This window comes from Benincasa hispida, chromosome 7 (assembly GCF_009727055.1).
Source record: "Benincasa hispida cultivar B227 chromosome 7, ASM972705v1, whole genome shotgun sequence".
In the NCBI taxonomy this organism is placed as follows: Eukaryota; Viridiplantae; Streptophyta; class Magnoliopsida; order Cucurbitales; family Cucurbitaceae; genus Benincasa; species Benincasa hispida.
Window position 1 is genome coordinate 41,916,505 of NC_052355.1, and position 17,163 is coordinate 41,933,667.

The 17,163-nt window shown below is 34.4% G+C and overlaps 2 protein-coding genes across 4 annotated transcripts; both read right to left on the bottom strand.

Moving 5' to 3' along the window:
- Positions 1–906: 906 nt before the first annotated feature.
- Positions 907–1,909, bottom strand: LOC120080936 (probable calcium-binding protein CML16). The gene has a single exon (XM_039035622.1). It carries the CDS (start codon positions 1,685–1,687, stop codon positions 1,202–1,204), a length of 486 nt encoding a protein of 161 aa, XP_038891550.1. The 5' UTR covers positions 1,688–1,909; the 3' UTR covers positions 907–1,201.
- Positions 1,910–12,131: 10,222 nt separating this feature from the next.
- LOC120081598 (proline-rich receptor-like protein kinase PERK9) lies at positions 12,132–16,957 on the bottom strand. Of its 3 annotated transcripts, none has more exons than XM_039036627.1 (10): positions 16,587–16,957; positions 15,998–16,481; positions 15,077–15,958; positions 13,986–14,390; positions 13,824–13,910; positions 13,678–13,748; positions 13,520–13,596; positions 13,270–13,417; positions 12,623–12,784; positions 12,132–12,510 (listed from the first exon to the last, which is right to left on the bottom strand). In XM_039036627.1, exons 2-10 carry the CDS (start codon positions 16,095–16,097, stop codon positions 12,331–12,333), a joined length of 2,112 nt encoding a protein of 703 aa, XP_038892555.1. In that variant the 5' UTR covers positions 16,098–16,481; positions 16,587–16,957; the 3' UTR covers positions 12,132–12,330. The 3 variants fall into 3 exon arrangements, with proteins under 3 accessions (XP_038892555.1, XP_038892554.1, XP_038892553.1); XM_039036626.1 differs by having other exon boundaries at positions 13,986–14,420; positions 16,722–16,956; XM_039036625.1 differs by having other exon boundaries at positions 13,986–14,420; positions 16,587–16,956.
- Positions 16,958–17,163: the final 206 nt, after the last annotated feature.

Genomic DNA, 17,163 nt, shown 5'->3' on the forward strand with positions numbered 1-17,163 from the left:
CTAGAGAGCAAGATCGTGAGAAAGAGGGAGAGAGGAGATTGATTTGTGAGAGAGGAAAGGGAGTGAGCAAGAGGCCAATCCATGTGGTTTCAAGTTGGTAATTTTACTCAAATTTGACGTCAACAAAGGATTAAAAACAACCTCATTTTTGAAAAGCGAGGCAAATTTCATTTCTACGCCACATTTGGGTCATCCATCCGGCAAACCCAATAAAGAAATCTTTAAGAAACCTATCAATCAATGAACAAAAAGTTTTAGTCATTGCCCAAATGAGCTAAGCCATCTACAACAACATTTTGTGATTAAATGATGTAATAAAAACATTGCATCTCTATGGATGAAACTAACTGAAAAACCTCATCCATGATGAACTTGACAACAGTGTGACATTCATTGATCAATTTAGAAATTGAATAGTCTCTAGACGATTAGATTCAACCGAGCGGGATTAAACTTTCATTATTGTCCAATCAAGAAAAAAACTCTCTAAAAGAAGTCTAGACTGATTCCAAAAGCAATACCATCGAAACTACAACATTTTTAAAAGATATCTCTATTTCAATCTCTCCGAAGCACCAAAGCAAAACCTAAAACTTTTCATCGTTACCTCTCCTCTAATAATGCTTACATGGTGAGTAATATAAAGTAGATAGATTTTCACATATATTTTATTCACTTGACTATTTGACTCGATCAATAAAAAATATTTCAACATTAATAGTTATGTTATATGCATTATATTAATAATAACTTGATTTAAAAATTTGGTTAGAGCTTACTTCCTATTTATCAAACCATAGAAAACATTAAATTCTAACCTTTTCAACCCAATTTTTGTAGTTGAACCGAAACAGAAAAAGAAACGTTGCATAAAATTAGCCAAATTAAATTCTAAGAAGGGAGAGAAGTTAAAAGATAATACAAATATTATGTTAATAAGATAAGAGGTGGAGATACAAGTTGAGGAAGCAAGTTGGAATTTAAAATACAGAGTTGAAACAACAAGCATAGTTGTGAAGTTTTGATTGATTCTCTCTTTCTCTGTTTGAATTTGGTGGTGCACCAAAAAGCATATGAAGAAATTGATTACCGAAGATGAACACCGACTAGAATCAGAATCAGAAGCAGAAGCTGGATCGGAATGGTTATTATATCTTACTATGTACATCTAAAGAAAGAAAGGGGAATGAAAGAACTCGATCTACGCAAATGTAAGGCCGAGGAAATCCGCGGCGGATTTGGCCATCACGGTGGTGAATTCATTGAAGCTAATTACGCCGTCGCCGTCGGTATCGGCCTGCCGCATCATCTCGGAAAGTTCGTGGTAGGTCAGAGGATGTCCCATCTTGGCCATGGAACCAGCGAGCTCCGCAGCGGTGATATAGCCATTGCCATCGCGATCGAAGGATCTGAAGACGTCCAACAACTGTTCTTGATTGACGAGAATATCGTCGTTCATATCGGGGAGAATGGCATTGACGAGTTCATCGAATTCGATGGAACCGTTGCCGTTGGAATCCATGTTTGAGAGGAGAGAATGGAGTTGATCGCCGGAGGGTTTGATGCCGAGGGAGCGGAGGAGAGCGCCGAGCTCGAGCTGGGTGAGGCTGCCGTCGGAGTTCATGTCGAAACGCCTGAAAATGTCGTGCAGCTGCTTGACCTGCTGGTCGGATTGAAGGGAAGCCATGGATTTGGTTTGTTTCAGACGAATCGACAAGATCCGGAGGGAGGAGTTTGATCGAGATTAAGGGATTTGGAAAATTGGGAGATTGGTCAGTTAGGGATGTGAGGCTTTCTTTGGTTTGTTCGCAGAGTTGAAAGGCAAAAACTGTTTCAAACTTCAATTAACAAACCGCGTTCTTTGGAAATTCGATCCAAAATGGATGAACACAGCTCTAAATGCTATACGCCTTTTTAATATTTATATTATTATTATTATTATTATTATTCAATGCTACGGATTATTGACTTGGGAATTTCCATTTTCGGTCCACTTGGATTTGATATTTGTATTTTATTGATATAAATTCGGACATTATTTATGGGCCGGGCTGATGATTGGAAAAAAATTCAAATGGGCCTAAAAGTCCATACTGTTTGGACTTGGGTTGTACGATGTACCGGCCCAACTAAAAATAGTCAAATGAATCTAAAGAAATTGTAGAATGTCTAAAATGAAGAGGTGATTTTAATAGATGTCTAATTTAATCTTTTACTTAAAAAAAAAATGTTTATAGTTAGCTGTTGGGCAATCCATTGAGTTTAGTTTCTATTTTTGCCCTCAAACTAACTACAATGCCTAAGTTTGTGGACATTTTTAAAAAGTTTTTATTTTATTTTATTTTATTTTTTTAAAGATTTTATTGGATTTTGTTTATATTTTTGTTTAAGGGTTTTGAAAATTTGAAACTTTATCTTTTTAATTATTTAATATTTAATATAAAATTATCTTATTTAGATTTTTTTTAAAAAAATAATGTTATTTTAATATTTATTGACAAAAATAAGACTGGTTTGAAACTATGGACAAAAATAGGGTTATGAAACTTTATCTTTTGAATGTTTTTTTTGCATTATTGGAGAATCTTTGAAATTCAAATTCTTAAAGGCCTACGATAAAATAAAAATTGAATCAAATTTCTAGTTATTTTTTTCACATTTTCCCCAACTTCTATCTTTATTTTATTTTTTAATGTTTTTTTTTTTTTGTATTTTTGGAGAATTTTTTACTGTAAAATTCAAAATTTTAATGGCCTAATGAAGGCTAAATCTATTTTTTTCATATAGATGTATTTTACCGTAGATTTTTTTAAGGCTAAATCTATTTTTTTCACATAGATTTGTTCCCCTTTGTATCCACTTAAATCAAAAAGCAATAAAAAATAATAAAAATATGGAACTCGTGGACCCCGTCATAAAAATCGTGTACCGGATACACGATTTTGCCTATTTTTATCAATACTTTTTTCCTCCACCTTACTTTTTAATTTCTTTCTTATATACCCCATTTTTGTTATTACTTTAAAAAAGTACACTATACTTTACCCTCTTATTTATTACAACAGATGTCGTAGGTTTGAGGTGTTCTTTATGTAGTTGCCGTTGCCCTTTTTCAGATTTTGTATCACTCTTCATTGTTGGTTGGTTGTCTACCTTAGTGGAGTTTTCATGGGTTTTGTGGTGTTGTAGCATGATTTGTTTCAATGGTTTTTTTTGGCATGTTAGTATGTTTTTTTTTTATAGGAATAATCGATATATCATGACTTCAATTCATTTTCTTTCTACATTTCACTTGATTCTAGTTTCAAACTCTTGAGAGTATTGATAGAAAGTTGTGTCTTAACAAAATCATTGATTGTTTGGTTATGTATAGTAATAGATGAAACGAAATAATTCCAACCTTATTACAACTAAAGGATACAAAGTTACTTTTTAGTGTCTTGATTATTTTTAGGGATTTGTCAAATGATTTTTGTGTAGTCATTGAGTTTGACAATGTCTCAAATACACTATCCTTTACATAGTAATAATGGAGACACAATTATTGAGCCTATAATTTCATTGTTTACATCGTTAAAAACGGGGACACAATTGTTGAATCTAACAAATTCATTATCTATAGAAAAATTGTGGGGCTTCAACGACGAGTTTGCTTTTAGAAATACTTAGTATAAGAGAAACTTGAGTAAGTAACTCAATATTACATTTTACACTGTCACTATTAAAGTAACATGCAAATATTGTATATGTGCTCATGGTCATTTGGTTAAATTTCTTATTTTTGGAAATCAATTTCGATTTTTCTTTCGTGTTTCTGATATTTTCTTTTGTTATTTGGTTTTGTTTCTAGATGTTTTATTTTATTTTTTTTTTCATTTAAATAGATTTGATTTTATTTCGTTTTATTAGATTTTATATTTAAATACTTTTAGGTGCTGTTTGATAAATGGGTATGAGTTATTGGGTTGGGTGGGTATTTATTACCATGTTTGTTAAGCCCATAAAGAAAACCTATGGTTATTAAAACATTTTTTACCCACTCAAACCTCCCTATTTTATCCCCTCAAAACTAACCCTAAAAATCAATATATCTTCATTTCTTTCTCTCTTCCCTCATCTTTGCCATTTGGATCCATATTATTATTATTTTTTTTTGTCAAACCTATGGGTTATTAAAACCCATTTTTTACCCATTCAAAACTCCCTTTTCCCCCTCAAAACTAACCCTAAAAATCAATATATTTTCATTTCTTTCTCTCTTCCCTCATCTTTTCCGTTTGCATCCCCAAATATACTATCCATATTATATAAAAATAAATTGTATGATATGTGAAATAATAAAGTTAAGTCAGCAAGATTCAATATATATAATATACCAATTAGTAATTGGGATAATTACCTTCAATATATATACATACATACAATATACAATATACCAATTAATTGAGCAGCAATATGAAATATATTTTGTTGGTATGTTTTATCGATTGAAGAGAATTAGAATTATTACAGTTTTTGAAAAGTATATATTAAAAATAGTATATTATATTCTACAAATTGAGAAAAAAAAATTGAGATTGTACAGTTTATGTCATAAATGATTTGAGAAAATACGTGTATATTTGAAAATTAATCTACAATAGCAAAGCATAAAACTAAAAAATAAAATAATGAAATAAAAAAACAAACAGAAAAAAATAGAACTAATCTCATTCACAAAAAAACTACATCAGATCCTCCAACTCAACTCTCCACAACAAACACATACAATAATTACCAACTCAACTCAACTTTGCAAACAAACACAGACAATTTAACTCCCCAATAATTTAACTCTCTAGATAATAATTACCAACTCAACTCAACTCAACTCAACTCTCTACTTTTATCACATACCAAACACACCCTTAATGTTATTGATTTTTAGGAGGAGTATAATTGTCTTGTTTCAAATTAAATAAAATACAGATTTTATGCCTTTAGATATTTTTGAAGTGAAATGTAAGTTTAGACATTTTTCAAAAATGTCTTTTAAAATTAGACATTTGTCCAATCAATCCATGAATCTACACGTGGGAATGTAATTTCTCCAGCAAAATATGTGCTTCTATCTCTCTCCAAACCTTTTCTCATATGTGTTGGGCAGAGAAAGATGGTCTTCTATCGATTATTGGGATTATCTGAGATTAAATTTAGATAGGAGCTGAAAAAAGTTATTATCATTATTGGTTTATCTGAAATTTTCAAAATGAGATTCAATTTAACAAAAGTCTTCTAGATTATCTTAATCGACAAGCAACTAAATAATTTCAATAGTTGTAATCTTATCTCCTTTTCTCTCTTGGAAGTCTCTCCCAGATTGTGGTCTCTGTCGAAAAGTGGATGGTGGAAGCTGAATACCGATGCTTTGTTGTCTACAAAGGTGAGGGGTTGGGTTGCCTCATCTGAGATTCTTTGGGTAACCTGAACTTTGGTGGTTGCAATTTTATGAAAAAAAAAGTTCATTCCTATTCTTGTAAACGATTTTAGAAGGTTTAAGCAAAGTTCATTGTGTCTGGGATGGTCGGAGTTTGCTGCTTATTGTACAATCTGACGCTCTGGACCTTATCAATTTGCTTAATTTTAAAAAGTATGATATTATTGAATTGGGTATTTTTGTTGGTGAAATTCTTTTTGTTGCAACCTCTGCAAATGATATGCACTTTTGTTTCTCTCCTAGAGAGAGAACAACGATGCCCACTCGATTGCACCTTAAGAATCATCTCTTGGGGGGTGTTTGAGGTATAGGAGTGAAATAATGAGAAGTAAGAAATTACAAAATCTAGGGAGTTGTGAAGTCCTAGGGCTCACAATGTAAGGAGTTAATAATATATAAAATTGATGTTTTTTAGTTATGGGATCTACCAACTCCTTGGACCTAGGGTTGGCAACAGGGCGGAGAAAAGCTAAAGATGCACTCCCGATCCCCGTCCCCATGGAGATTTGTAATCTCCGTCTCCATCCATTCATCGTTTTGGGAAGTTGGGGTAAGGATCGGATCATTGAATCCAGAATTGAAAGACATTATTTTTTCCTAAAAGATAGGAAATCCTATTTAACAGAAGGATTATGGCCTTATTCTTCCAAGAACGAACGAAGAGGGTCAGCTGCCCACTTGTCTTCGGCAATTAAAATTGATTATCATAAATTTCAATACAATGATTAGTACAGGTAATTCTCTAAGAGTTATAGTTAAATTACTTTACCTGTTTAAAAATCCTTACTTGTTTAAAAATCCTGCCTTTCATGCAAGATAGTCATTGAGTTTTATTAGATAAGGCAAAAGTCCAAAGAACACGTTTGACTTATACATTTTGATCCAGGTGGTCTGGTGAATGTGAAAGCCAGAAAAAAATCGTAAATATGTCATCTATTTGCTTGATGTATATTTAGTATATAAGCGTCTTTATCTAATGCAGCTTAAGTCTTTTTTTTTTTTTTTTATTGAAGAGTTCAAATAAGTTAGACTAAAGTTCAAATCAGTTAGGTAAGTCTATCATGACATATTATGACCAGATCATAAAAGTACACAAATCTCTTGTCTAATTGATAGGAAATGAGATTATATCTCAACTTAAGTATTAGATACAATTTAAATAAAATTATGCTTCAAAACAAGAAAGTTGTCCTTATTGGACTTGGTCATGTTAATGATGAGTACTTTGTTAGACATGGTCACATCATTAATAAGTTACACATCATTGGCATACTCTGGTCAGGATGTGCAAAAGAGATGCACTATGAACATTATTCCCTTCAAAACTGTCTTGGAGATAATTTTGAATTATAGAAGTGTAATAAACTAGATTATAGAAGTGTAATAAACTAGTTTACAACATTTCATAATTTGGGTGTGTTAAGATGCATATGTTGAAACAAACCCAAAAGGAATAGACGTGTTCAAAGATGCGCCTAAGAGTAGGTTTTCCTTAAAGAGAATGGCCTTTTACATCCTAAATAAAACAATGTATTTGCATGACAAATATTAATTTTATAAGGAATGTTGAATAAAAGACTACAAACCTTTATTAAGATTGGATAGTGTTGATTTTTTATTCTAAGTAAATCCATTAAATAGTTAATAAATGTCATCAACAATTTAATCACATTTGAATGTCAAATGAATCCTAATCAAATAGGATAAGCCTCCATCGTAGTGAGAGAGTTATGAGCTAATTCAACCTTTATAATGACTTAATGGAAGTCAAAGTTGTCATGTTAGTTTACAAATTCAAATGTTTATTATCCTCAAAGTTGTGTTGAAGGATGTTGACAAGGATTGTTCAGACATAATCATGAACTCGAGAAAAAATCTATGGACTACTTCTCAAGTCTGGATTTGGGATAAAACCCATAGGATATGAATAAATCTACAAAAGAGACATCCATGTGCAGATAAGAAGATGTAGAACTTCAAATTAAGACTCATGGCAGATGGTAAAACTTATTAAGAGAAATTAGACCGTGGGTCAATTTTCTAACTCATTACCATAGTGGAGTCTTTATACATTATTCATTGTTGTATATGACATATGTAACATGAATATTTAGATTCTTTTATGAAAATAATTTAAGGAATACATCTACATTGACAAATAAAGGAGCTCAACTTTCAAAGATCAAATGCAAAAAGTTTGTATAATTGTATATGTTCATTTGTGAAATGAATTAGGTAATTATATTTTTGAATATAAGGTTTGATAAGAGTTATCATAACCTATGACTCTGAACAAATATTAATAATCTAGCACAGACAAGAGAGTCACTAATTGACAAGTGGATATTTCTCATGTTCTATGTTGATGACAAATTACTCATTGAAATGATGTAATATAACATAGAATTTGACTACCTAATCAATGTTAAGTGAGTCTCAAGTATCTTACATTTACAAATTGTTTGTCAAATATTAGATGTAGAACTTCAAAAAGGATGATAATGTATCATTCTAGCATGAAGTTAAGCCTAATGAAGAATATCCTAAGATATTTCAATTGTTGATGATAGATGATTGATTATCTTCCCTTGGAAGGAGACAATTAATGCATTAATGAGACTTAACATCTAATTGATTAGTTATATCGATTATATCAGTGGTGGGTGATCATTGAGAACAAAATTAAAAGAAAAAAATTCTCAAAATATCTATGGATAATGAGAAATTTTGGGTATAATGTTAAGATATGATCTTTCACAAGATACACTAGATCTTACAGAGATTTAGAGAAATTTATGATGAGATTAATTTTATCCTATGTGGTGGAGATTGATACTCAAGACATTTGTTTTTGTTTGTAAAGCAAAACTTTGTGTAGCCATAAAATATCCTTAAAGATCTGAAAGTATTCCAGTTATGAGTTAGTTTTCACACTTTTATGAGATAATAATGGTGCAAAGACTAAGACTAAGGATGTTAGTAAACACCAATGCCTAGAGTAAGACAGATTGAGAGAAAGTATCATTGTAGTGACCAAGATGACTTTGGATGACATATGTTTGATTTATATAAAAGGACTCTCTAGGCTAAAATGTTTGAGAGTCACTAGGGCAAGTAGGAGAACATATTGGGTATAGAATATGCCCTAGGATACATGTCTCACCGGCTTTAGTACAAATGGGAGATTGTTGGGATTTATGTCATGAAACCTCGTAATATATTAGTTTATTAATTTAATTATTAATTATGCAATATTAATTTATCCATTAACCGAAAAAATCCAAGGTTAATACATGATGTTTTGAACATGTATACAGGTGATCATGTTCAAGAAATAACCTAAAGGTCTATAGTATATGGATAAGGTTGGGTGTCTTATCTTGGTGACACTATGGATACGACCCATCTTGTAATAGTTACAAATGGTTTGATCCAAACCATTCATGCAGAGACATGTGAGTGAGGTATCCTATATAGAGAGTTTGTATAAGATCAAACTACGAAATATTTAATCTCTCTCTATAAGTTTGTTAATTGATGAGATTAATATTTTATAGGATGATCATGTGCGATTTGATCTTAATCCCGAGTGATTTATGAACTCCTGTCTGTGAAGTCGATCCTTTGATTTACATGGGTGAGAATGGACCGAGTTGCTGACTCAATAAGCCTACTATTTTGGGGACTTGACTAAACGAGGAGCTGGAACATAACATCACAAGATGAAATTCACTCCTTCCCATATAGGATAAGTAAATGATTAGTTCCTTTAAGTGATGATTTCGGATCTTGAACAAAAGGATTCCGCCCTCTCATTGGCCCTAAAGGGATTTAGATTATCGTTGAACTATAGACAAATTGTTGATTAGAGGAATCGGTGGGACTTAAGAAAAAGATGTAACTACCGAGGTATAATGGACGTTTTGACCAAACTGTAATTATGAACAACTCGTGAATGATCGAATTGCTTATGTTGATTATATCCATTGACACAGCTTGTCCTATAGTGCATAAGAGTTCAACTATGGGTCTATAGTGGTTTACCCTGCAGTTAATGAATTCAAATTAATTTAATTAAAGAGTTTAATTAATTAATTCTGAGGGATCCATTATGACTGAAAGAAAATTTGGAGTGATCATTTTTTTTTAGAGAAAATATTAATTATATTAAATATAGTTAACTACATGGTTTATTATAAAGTTTATTTGAATGAGATCCAAATTATAACTTTATAATATGGAGAATTATTTTATTTGAATATGATTCAAATAATTAATTAATTATTTAGACGAGATCCATATAATTAAATAAATTATTTAATTTGAATAAAATTCAAATTAAATAGATGATGAGAGAGTTAAATTATTTGAATATGATTCAATTAATTAATTAATTAATGTGAATGAGATTCAAATTAAATATAATTTTGCAGAGAATAAATTTTTAAATATGTTAAACCATTTAATATGAGATATTATTTGGGTAAATATTTATTAATATTAAATATTATTAAATATTTAATTTAAAATTTATGATCCAAATATTAGGACTAACCATAAAGTTCTATAAATAGGGCCCTCGAGAGCCCTCGTAAAATACACTGCACACTATACTCACTACAAAAATAGTTTCTATGATTACTCTAAAACTCTCCCTCTTCTCCTAACTTTCTTATAAGAGTTCCGAGTTTGAGAAAATTTTTCTTTCATATTCTCGAGAAAATTCTAATCTCGTGGAATTAGAAGAATTCAAGAAGGAGACTACCAGTTTGAAGAAGAGATTTTGCTGTAATTGTAGATCGACAAATATATGGTGCTTAACCTTTTCTTGTCTATTTGATTTTTAATTGTTTAAGAAATCTAAGAACACGACCACATGCTTCTACCGGGATTCAAGTCCCTCGTTCGCGGGAAAAAATTCTGCATCTTTTAATTTTTATTTTTAATTATTTTTTTATTTAAAATAAATTAAACTTTTATATTTATATTGAAATTATAGATATTTTAGGTAACAGGTTAGTATTATTATTGTTTTATTTATTTAAATTAATAGCAAAAAATATTTTAGTATTTCTTTACTTTTAATTTAATCAAAAGTTAAACGTTAATTATATTAGGAAATGAAATTTAAAAAAAGAAAAGGTAAAAAAAATTAATTAAAGCAGTATATATATATAATAACAAAAATATTCAGGGCAGGGTCGGGTCTGGGACAGGGTAAGGATACCCTCTCTATTCCCGCCCGTTCCTGGTTTGGGGACCCATTTTGTATCCCCCAGTTTGATCCCATCCCCGGTAAAATTGGGGATACCCCGCCTGATCGGGTACTCGCCCTCATGGGGATTTTTGTCAACTCCACTTGAGCCAAACAAGGAGTGGAGTTCAAAACTCCTACTTCCAAACTCCTTGGGTCAAACACACCCTAATGAAGAGTTAGAGTTTTTTTAGTACAATCTCTTAAGGGCTCTTTTTATGGATGGAGAATTTTTGTGTTTTTTTACCATCCCGATTACTAACGGAGAGTTAGTGTTGTAATTGGGGTATATGCCATGTTTGTCTAAAGAAAACTTGTCGTGTAGACCTTGTTCAAGCCACTTGTTCCCTGGCAGAGCTTCTCTAGTTCGAGGACTTCATCCAAGTTGACTTGTAAGAGAACTCGCACCGGTGTGGTGCCGAGTCGAATACATTTTGATGCATAAGTTAGTACACGAAGCGTTTAGTTCATCTAGCTCACATAATATTGCTCACCCTTTAAAGTGGTGGAATGAGACTATTTAGAGTCCATTGTCTAACATTAGCTTAGGACACCTATATTATAGGTGTATATCTTAAAATTGCAAGGTTCTGGCCAATGAGCTCATCTAAATTATTTCTCTTTTAGTAAAATGGAATGAGCTCGGTTTCCTATTTCGAGACCTGCAAACTCTTAAGGTGCTCTTGAGCGTAAGCCCACTCATAGACCTAGGCCTTGTCTTGGATGATCCCTACCACTTTATAAGTCCAACAATTGCATCGAGTGAAGATCAAATTATCGACTTTGGTTGGTTATAAATGCTTGGGTAAACAAATTGTGTATTTCTTTTTAAACAAACAAATTATGTATGTACAAAGACAATTTTTAAATGATGACAATTTTTAAATGATTTTTATATGTCATAAGCTTCAAATCGTCGTCCATATATTACAACAGAGTTTAAAATATTAAGTGCACTTTAGATTTGGGTTGGTTTACCGGACTTTTCTTTTTGGTATTAGAACAATAAGGTGTGTAGGTCGAGTAATTTATAATTTAACACTGATGTGCCACTCAGAATGGTCTCAACTTCTAAAAGAATTATTTATATCTAATCTATTATCTTGACCACTCCATTAACCTTAAGTTTGTGTTAGGCCTAAGTTAGGCTTCAACCAACCTCTGAGATTTCACCATTTGTAAATAGAAAAGGTTGAGTGTTTTCTTTTTCCTCCTCCCAACACCAATGAAGTTTCCCCACTAAGAAATCTTAATCTTCATATATGAAGTTTAAACAAGTTGTTACCAATTTGTGCTCCACAAAATTGCAAAATTTCATAGCTGCTATCAACGTAAATGTCAAAACTTAATAAAAGAATTCCCAAACCCAAAAAACTATATTGGTTAGACTAACGGCACAAAATTTATCTGCAGTAATATGATTTTATGTATGAAAGATGATTGAATCTATTGAGCATGAATTGGGGGATTGTTCATCTATACTTACATTTACACGAAGGTGCTCTTGTAATCAACCTGCGTTCCAGTCAGCATAGAAAAAAGCCTTCCTGGACAAGTGATATTTCTCCTCTCTATTACATCTACAAAATCTCCTATTCAATCAGGCCTTTGAGCTACCTTGACTATAAAAGTCTGAACTGTAATCTTGGTTACCGAATGCCAGCATTCGGAAAAATCTGATTTCGGCAGATTGTTGACCGGAGTCGAAAGCTTGACTCTCCCCGAATCTCATTCCATTACTTAAATCTGCAGTGGCTAAACTATCAAAAGCTCTAACAACCTGAGAATGAGAACATGAGAAGAACAATTCTGTTACAATACTGCAAAAGATGTAACAACGGTGAGTTTCAGGTTTTCATATTCATATTACGAATCAGTAACAGAAACACAACCTGTCCCATCTGCGGTCTCTTGGCAGACGCATGCCGCACGCAAGCAGCAGCTATTCCTATCATCTTCAACATTTCACTCTCAACATAGTTCCTTTCAAGCTTTGGGTCCACCAATTTTTCGAAATCTTGGTTGTCAAGTGCATGGTTTAGTAATGGCCGAGCCTAAAAGATGAAACATTGTCAGGAAAGGTTGATTCGGGACTTTGAAAATTCACCATTTCTGGCATTGGTAAATGTTTTAGCTGTCGTTTAGGACGACAACTTGATGCAGGGGAACTAGATATATCATTCAAGAATATTTGACCATGTTTAGTGTGTGTTAGTTGTACTTTTCATTTCGTAACATTTTCTTCCATTTTTCAGATATATTATATGTGGATCATTTTTTTTTCAAATGAAATTCGAGTTGCTAATGCTAAAATAAGAAACATTTTATTTTTCTCACACTTCAGAACTATATTGAGGACATTCATGCTTCATATGATACTTGTGCTCTTCCAAGTGCATTACAGAAGCAGCTACAGTTAAGGTTTTTAGGAAATTCGAACAAGTGATCAGTGAAATAACAAAATCATGAAAAGGTCGGTGGCATCATCATATCATATCCATATCAGTGAAAACCTAGAAAAGAAGCATGGATAGATTACCCATTCAACAAGGCTCTCGTTCCCCATTGGTTGGGATGCATCCACAGCCTTCCGACCAGTAATCAGCTCAAGAAGTACAACTCCAAAAGAAAATACATCTGATCTCTCAGTTAACTTTCCACTCGATGCATATTCAGGGGCAACATATCTACGAGAAAAAGAAGCAAGATGAGATAATTATTAAGTACATATTCCAAAGACAAGAATTCTAGGAGGCTTTGGTACCAATCAACAATCATAAACTGCCTACCCAAAAGTTCCCACAACACGGGTTGTTATATGAGTTTGTTCGTCGAGAGCTAATTTAGCGAGCCCAAAGTCTGAAACCTGCATGATAACCAATCAACGCATGAAACATACACATTTAAGCTAAGCATTTTAGAATAGATTGTAAAAATTTGTGCATACCCGAGCTTCAAAATTTTCGTCTAGAAGAATGTTTGAAGATTTGATATCACGGTGGATAATTCGAGGATGGCCTGACATAATGAAATCGTCAGTCTTAAGGTTGACATCAATCAGCTGATTCTACAGGAAAGGGCACAGGAACTTACAGTCTTCATGAAGATAAGCAATTCCCCGGGCTGCACCAGCTGCGATCTTGATGCGCCTTGCCCATTCCAGAACGAGCTCACCATCCCCTAGTGTGGAAAAAAGAGCGAAAAATTAATGTTGGCCTTACTATGATGACATGTCGAGAAGTAAATCGATAATACCTTTGAGATGAAGATGGTAGTAAAGGGAATTGTTAGAGACATAATCATAGACCAGCAACCTTTGATGCTCTGAAATACAGTAGCCCACAAGAGAAACCAAATGGCGGTGGTGTACGCGACCAATAATCTCAACTTCAGCTTTGAATTCTAGCTCACCCTGGCCACCACCAATCTTTAGCTCCTTCACTGCAACCACTCTTCCATCTGGTAGATATCCTTTATAAACAGAACCAAATCCTCCTTCTCCTAAAAGGTTCTGAGTTGAAAATGCATTTGTTGCTTTGAAGAGTTCTTCATATGTAAACAATGGCCTCGAACTGCCCAACCCACCGACCTCTTTTGGAGTGTATATTCCACCACTGCCATTGCCACTGCCACTGCCACTGCCATGTATGTCTTGATGAACTGTGGAATGGACCTTCATCAGGGATGTTTCTACGAAAAAGTTACATAAGTTCTTGAATTTCAGTACTTCCACAACGACTCAATTAATATGGTCTTTACTACTGAAACATTAGAATAAATATTGAAGCTCCCCCAAAGGGCACATCCAAAACTATTAAGTTATTATATGCTCCAACTCCAAATCATAATAAGAGGATACCTACGCAACAAGTATTCTAGTTAAAAGTATTCAAGTCACAGCCTACAAAGAATGAAACAAAAATAACTCATCTGCAACTGCACTAAAAATGTTCGAAACGTGAATATAATCCTACATAAGTTAGAGGTGAAGACAATTTTTAGTATATAAGAACAATAACTCTACTGGTACAAAACCTTCTTAGTAGAATCAAAAAGTAAAACGTGGATTTAGACTTAAAAGTGAACAATTTTATACCACGGTGGAACCTTGGAGAGGCTGATCATCCTAACAAAATATACCATGACGTTGGTTATATTCTTTAGAAACACATGGACCAAATTGAAATCCCAATAAATTATCAGGCGGGAAGCTAATCATAAATGTAGAGGTCTGTGGTCCTAACACAAAATAGGTCATGTCCTTGCAAATTAATGCAATAAATTGTTGGGCAGGAAGGTAGACCATAAATGGGTATGATAATGAAACAATATTTACATGGCAGTACCCGACTTAGGAGAGGAGCCGAGAGAGGATGGCATAATGTAACCTCCACGCCCAGAATCATTTTTCCTTGGCTTCCTGATGTACCATACAACAAACCCAATTATGGAAAGCACTAGAATTCCTGCCACTACTCCAATGGCGATCACACCCCCACTACTGATCCCTCCATTGCTGTTGGAATTCGAGTTTGCTCCTCCATCACTGGGACCAGAATCATTGTCCGTGCGATTTCCTGACGGCAATGTTGGGGGTTTAGACCGTAATGGAGGAGAAAGACGTGACGGCGGAGGTGGTGCAGGAGATGGGGGCGGCGATGACATAGGAGGAGGACTTGAGGGTGAGGGCTCACCGGGAGGAGGAGTAAGCCTTGGGGGTGGAGGTGAATTTCTAGGAGGTATTGATGCTGGGGAAGGAGGTGAGGTTTCTGGAGGTGCTGAAGGTGGCATAGGAGGTGAATTCTCAGGTGGGTTTGTGGGTTGTGGCGGCGGCGATGGATTAGCCGGCGGGTTTGCTTGTGATGGTGGTGGTGGTGGCGGAGGGGAGTTTTCAGGTGGTTTTGATGATTGTGGTGGAGGAGGGGATTGAGGAGGCTCTGCTGCAGGAGGTGGAGATGAATTTGGTGAGGGATTAGATGGTGTTGGTGGGGTTGCTGATGGGGGTGGTGGAGGGTCCGGTGTTGATGGGGGTGGAGCATTGGATGGAGTTGGTGGTGGAGTTGCCGGCGGAGGAGACAATGCAGGTGTTGATGGCGGCGGAGATTCAGATGCAGGTGGAGGTGAAGTAGCAGATGGTTGACGAGACGGCGGCGGAGGAGATGAAGTAGGAGTAGCGGAGTCAGACGGATTCGAAGGAGGCGATTGTTGCGGCGGCGACGGTGACGGACCTGTCTCTTATACACATCTAGATGTGTATAAGAGACAGCTACTGGGTGGGGAATTAGATGCGACAGGAGGCGGCAGAAATGGAGTGGAGGGAGAAGCCGGCGACGGAGATGAATTAGGCGCCGGTGATACGGCCGCCATTTTTGGGAAAACCCAAGCTTAAGCTTAAAGATAGCAAAAAATTCCAGTTGATCAACTCACACGGAAACTTCAGCTTTCGATGAAACCCAATACAATCTGCAAACTTGGCGCGATATTCATATTTCAGACAACCCCATGATCAATCAAATCTTCCCAAATTCAATTCCGATGATATTTTATCAAACAAACTTTCACAATCACAATCCAATCGCCAGAATCATCCCGTACTCTGTTTCAACTCCTCATAGCAAAACCATACAACTCATCCAAATCAGACAGTATTCTCCAGCTCCGATTCAAGCACAATCCAGATATTATACCCAAAATCAGATAATCACGGCCCTTGAAGTAACAAAATGGAAACAATCAAGTTCACCACCAGACCTACAAAAGAAAATCAAAGTAGTTCATAAGCTTAAAGAGAGATCCAAATGAGTAAGTTGAAACCTAAGCTCGATTATCAGACTATGTGGGGGAAGATTCAAGTACTCAGTATGATCAATGGATTCCGGAAGATTGAAGGAGCAAATGCAGGAACCGACACCATCAAAATAGCCATGAAAAAGAAGATGGAAACTGAAGACGGATAAACGTTTTCATCAACAACCTCAATCTCTATCTTACTTTTCTTTTTCTTTCTTTCTGAGGATCGAAACAGAGATTGAATTCCTCGAAAGTGCAGCCAAGTTTGATTCTGGAATTCCCTATAGGAAGAAAAGTTTTCTCAAGACACGGCTTGTGGGCTCCCAAAATTTCAAAGCAATTTGATAGCAACACAAAAGATTAAATGTATGAAAATTTTGTCCAATGTTTGAATACAAGAACAAAAATTTGATTGACTCATTCCCACAATACCAATATCATTATGATTCGGCAAAACTAAGGTTTTTATTGAGTAATTTTAGCCACAACCTTTACTTTCTTGTAACGTCAATTCATTTTTAAATCAATATTATAACCAGTAATTTCTTTTTTGAAAATAATATTATAATCAGTAATTATGCAACATTATGGCATCGCCATGGTCAAACCAACCCGCTACTCCCTTCAGGTTTCATTTCAGAAA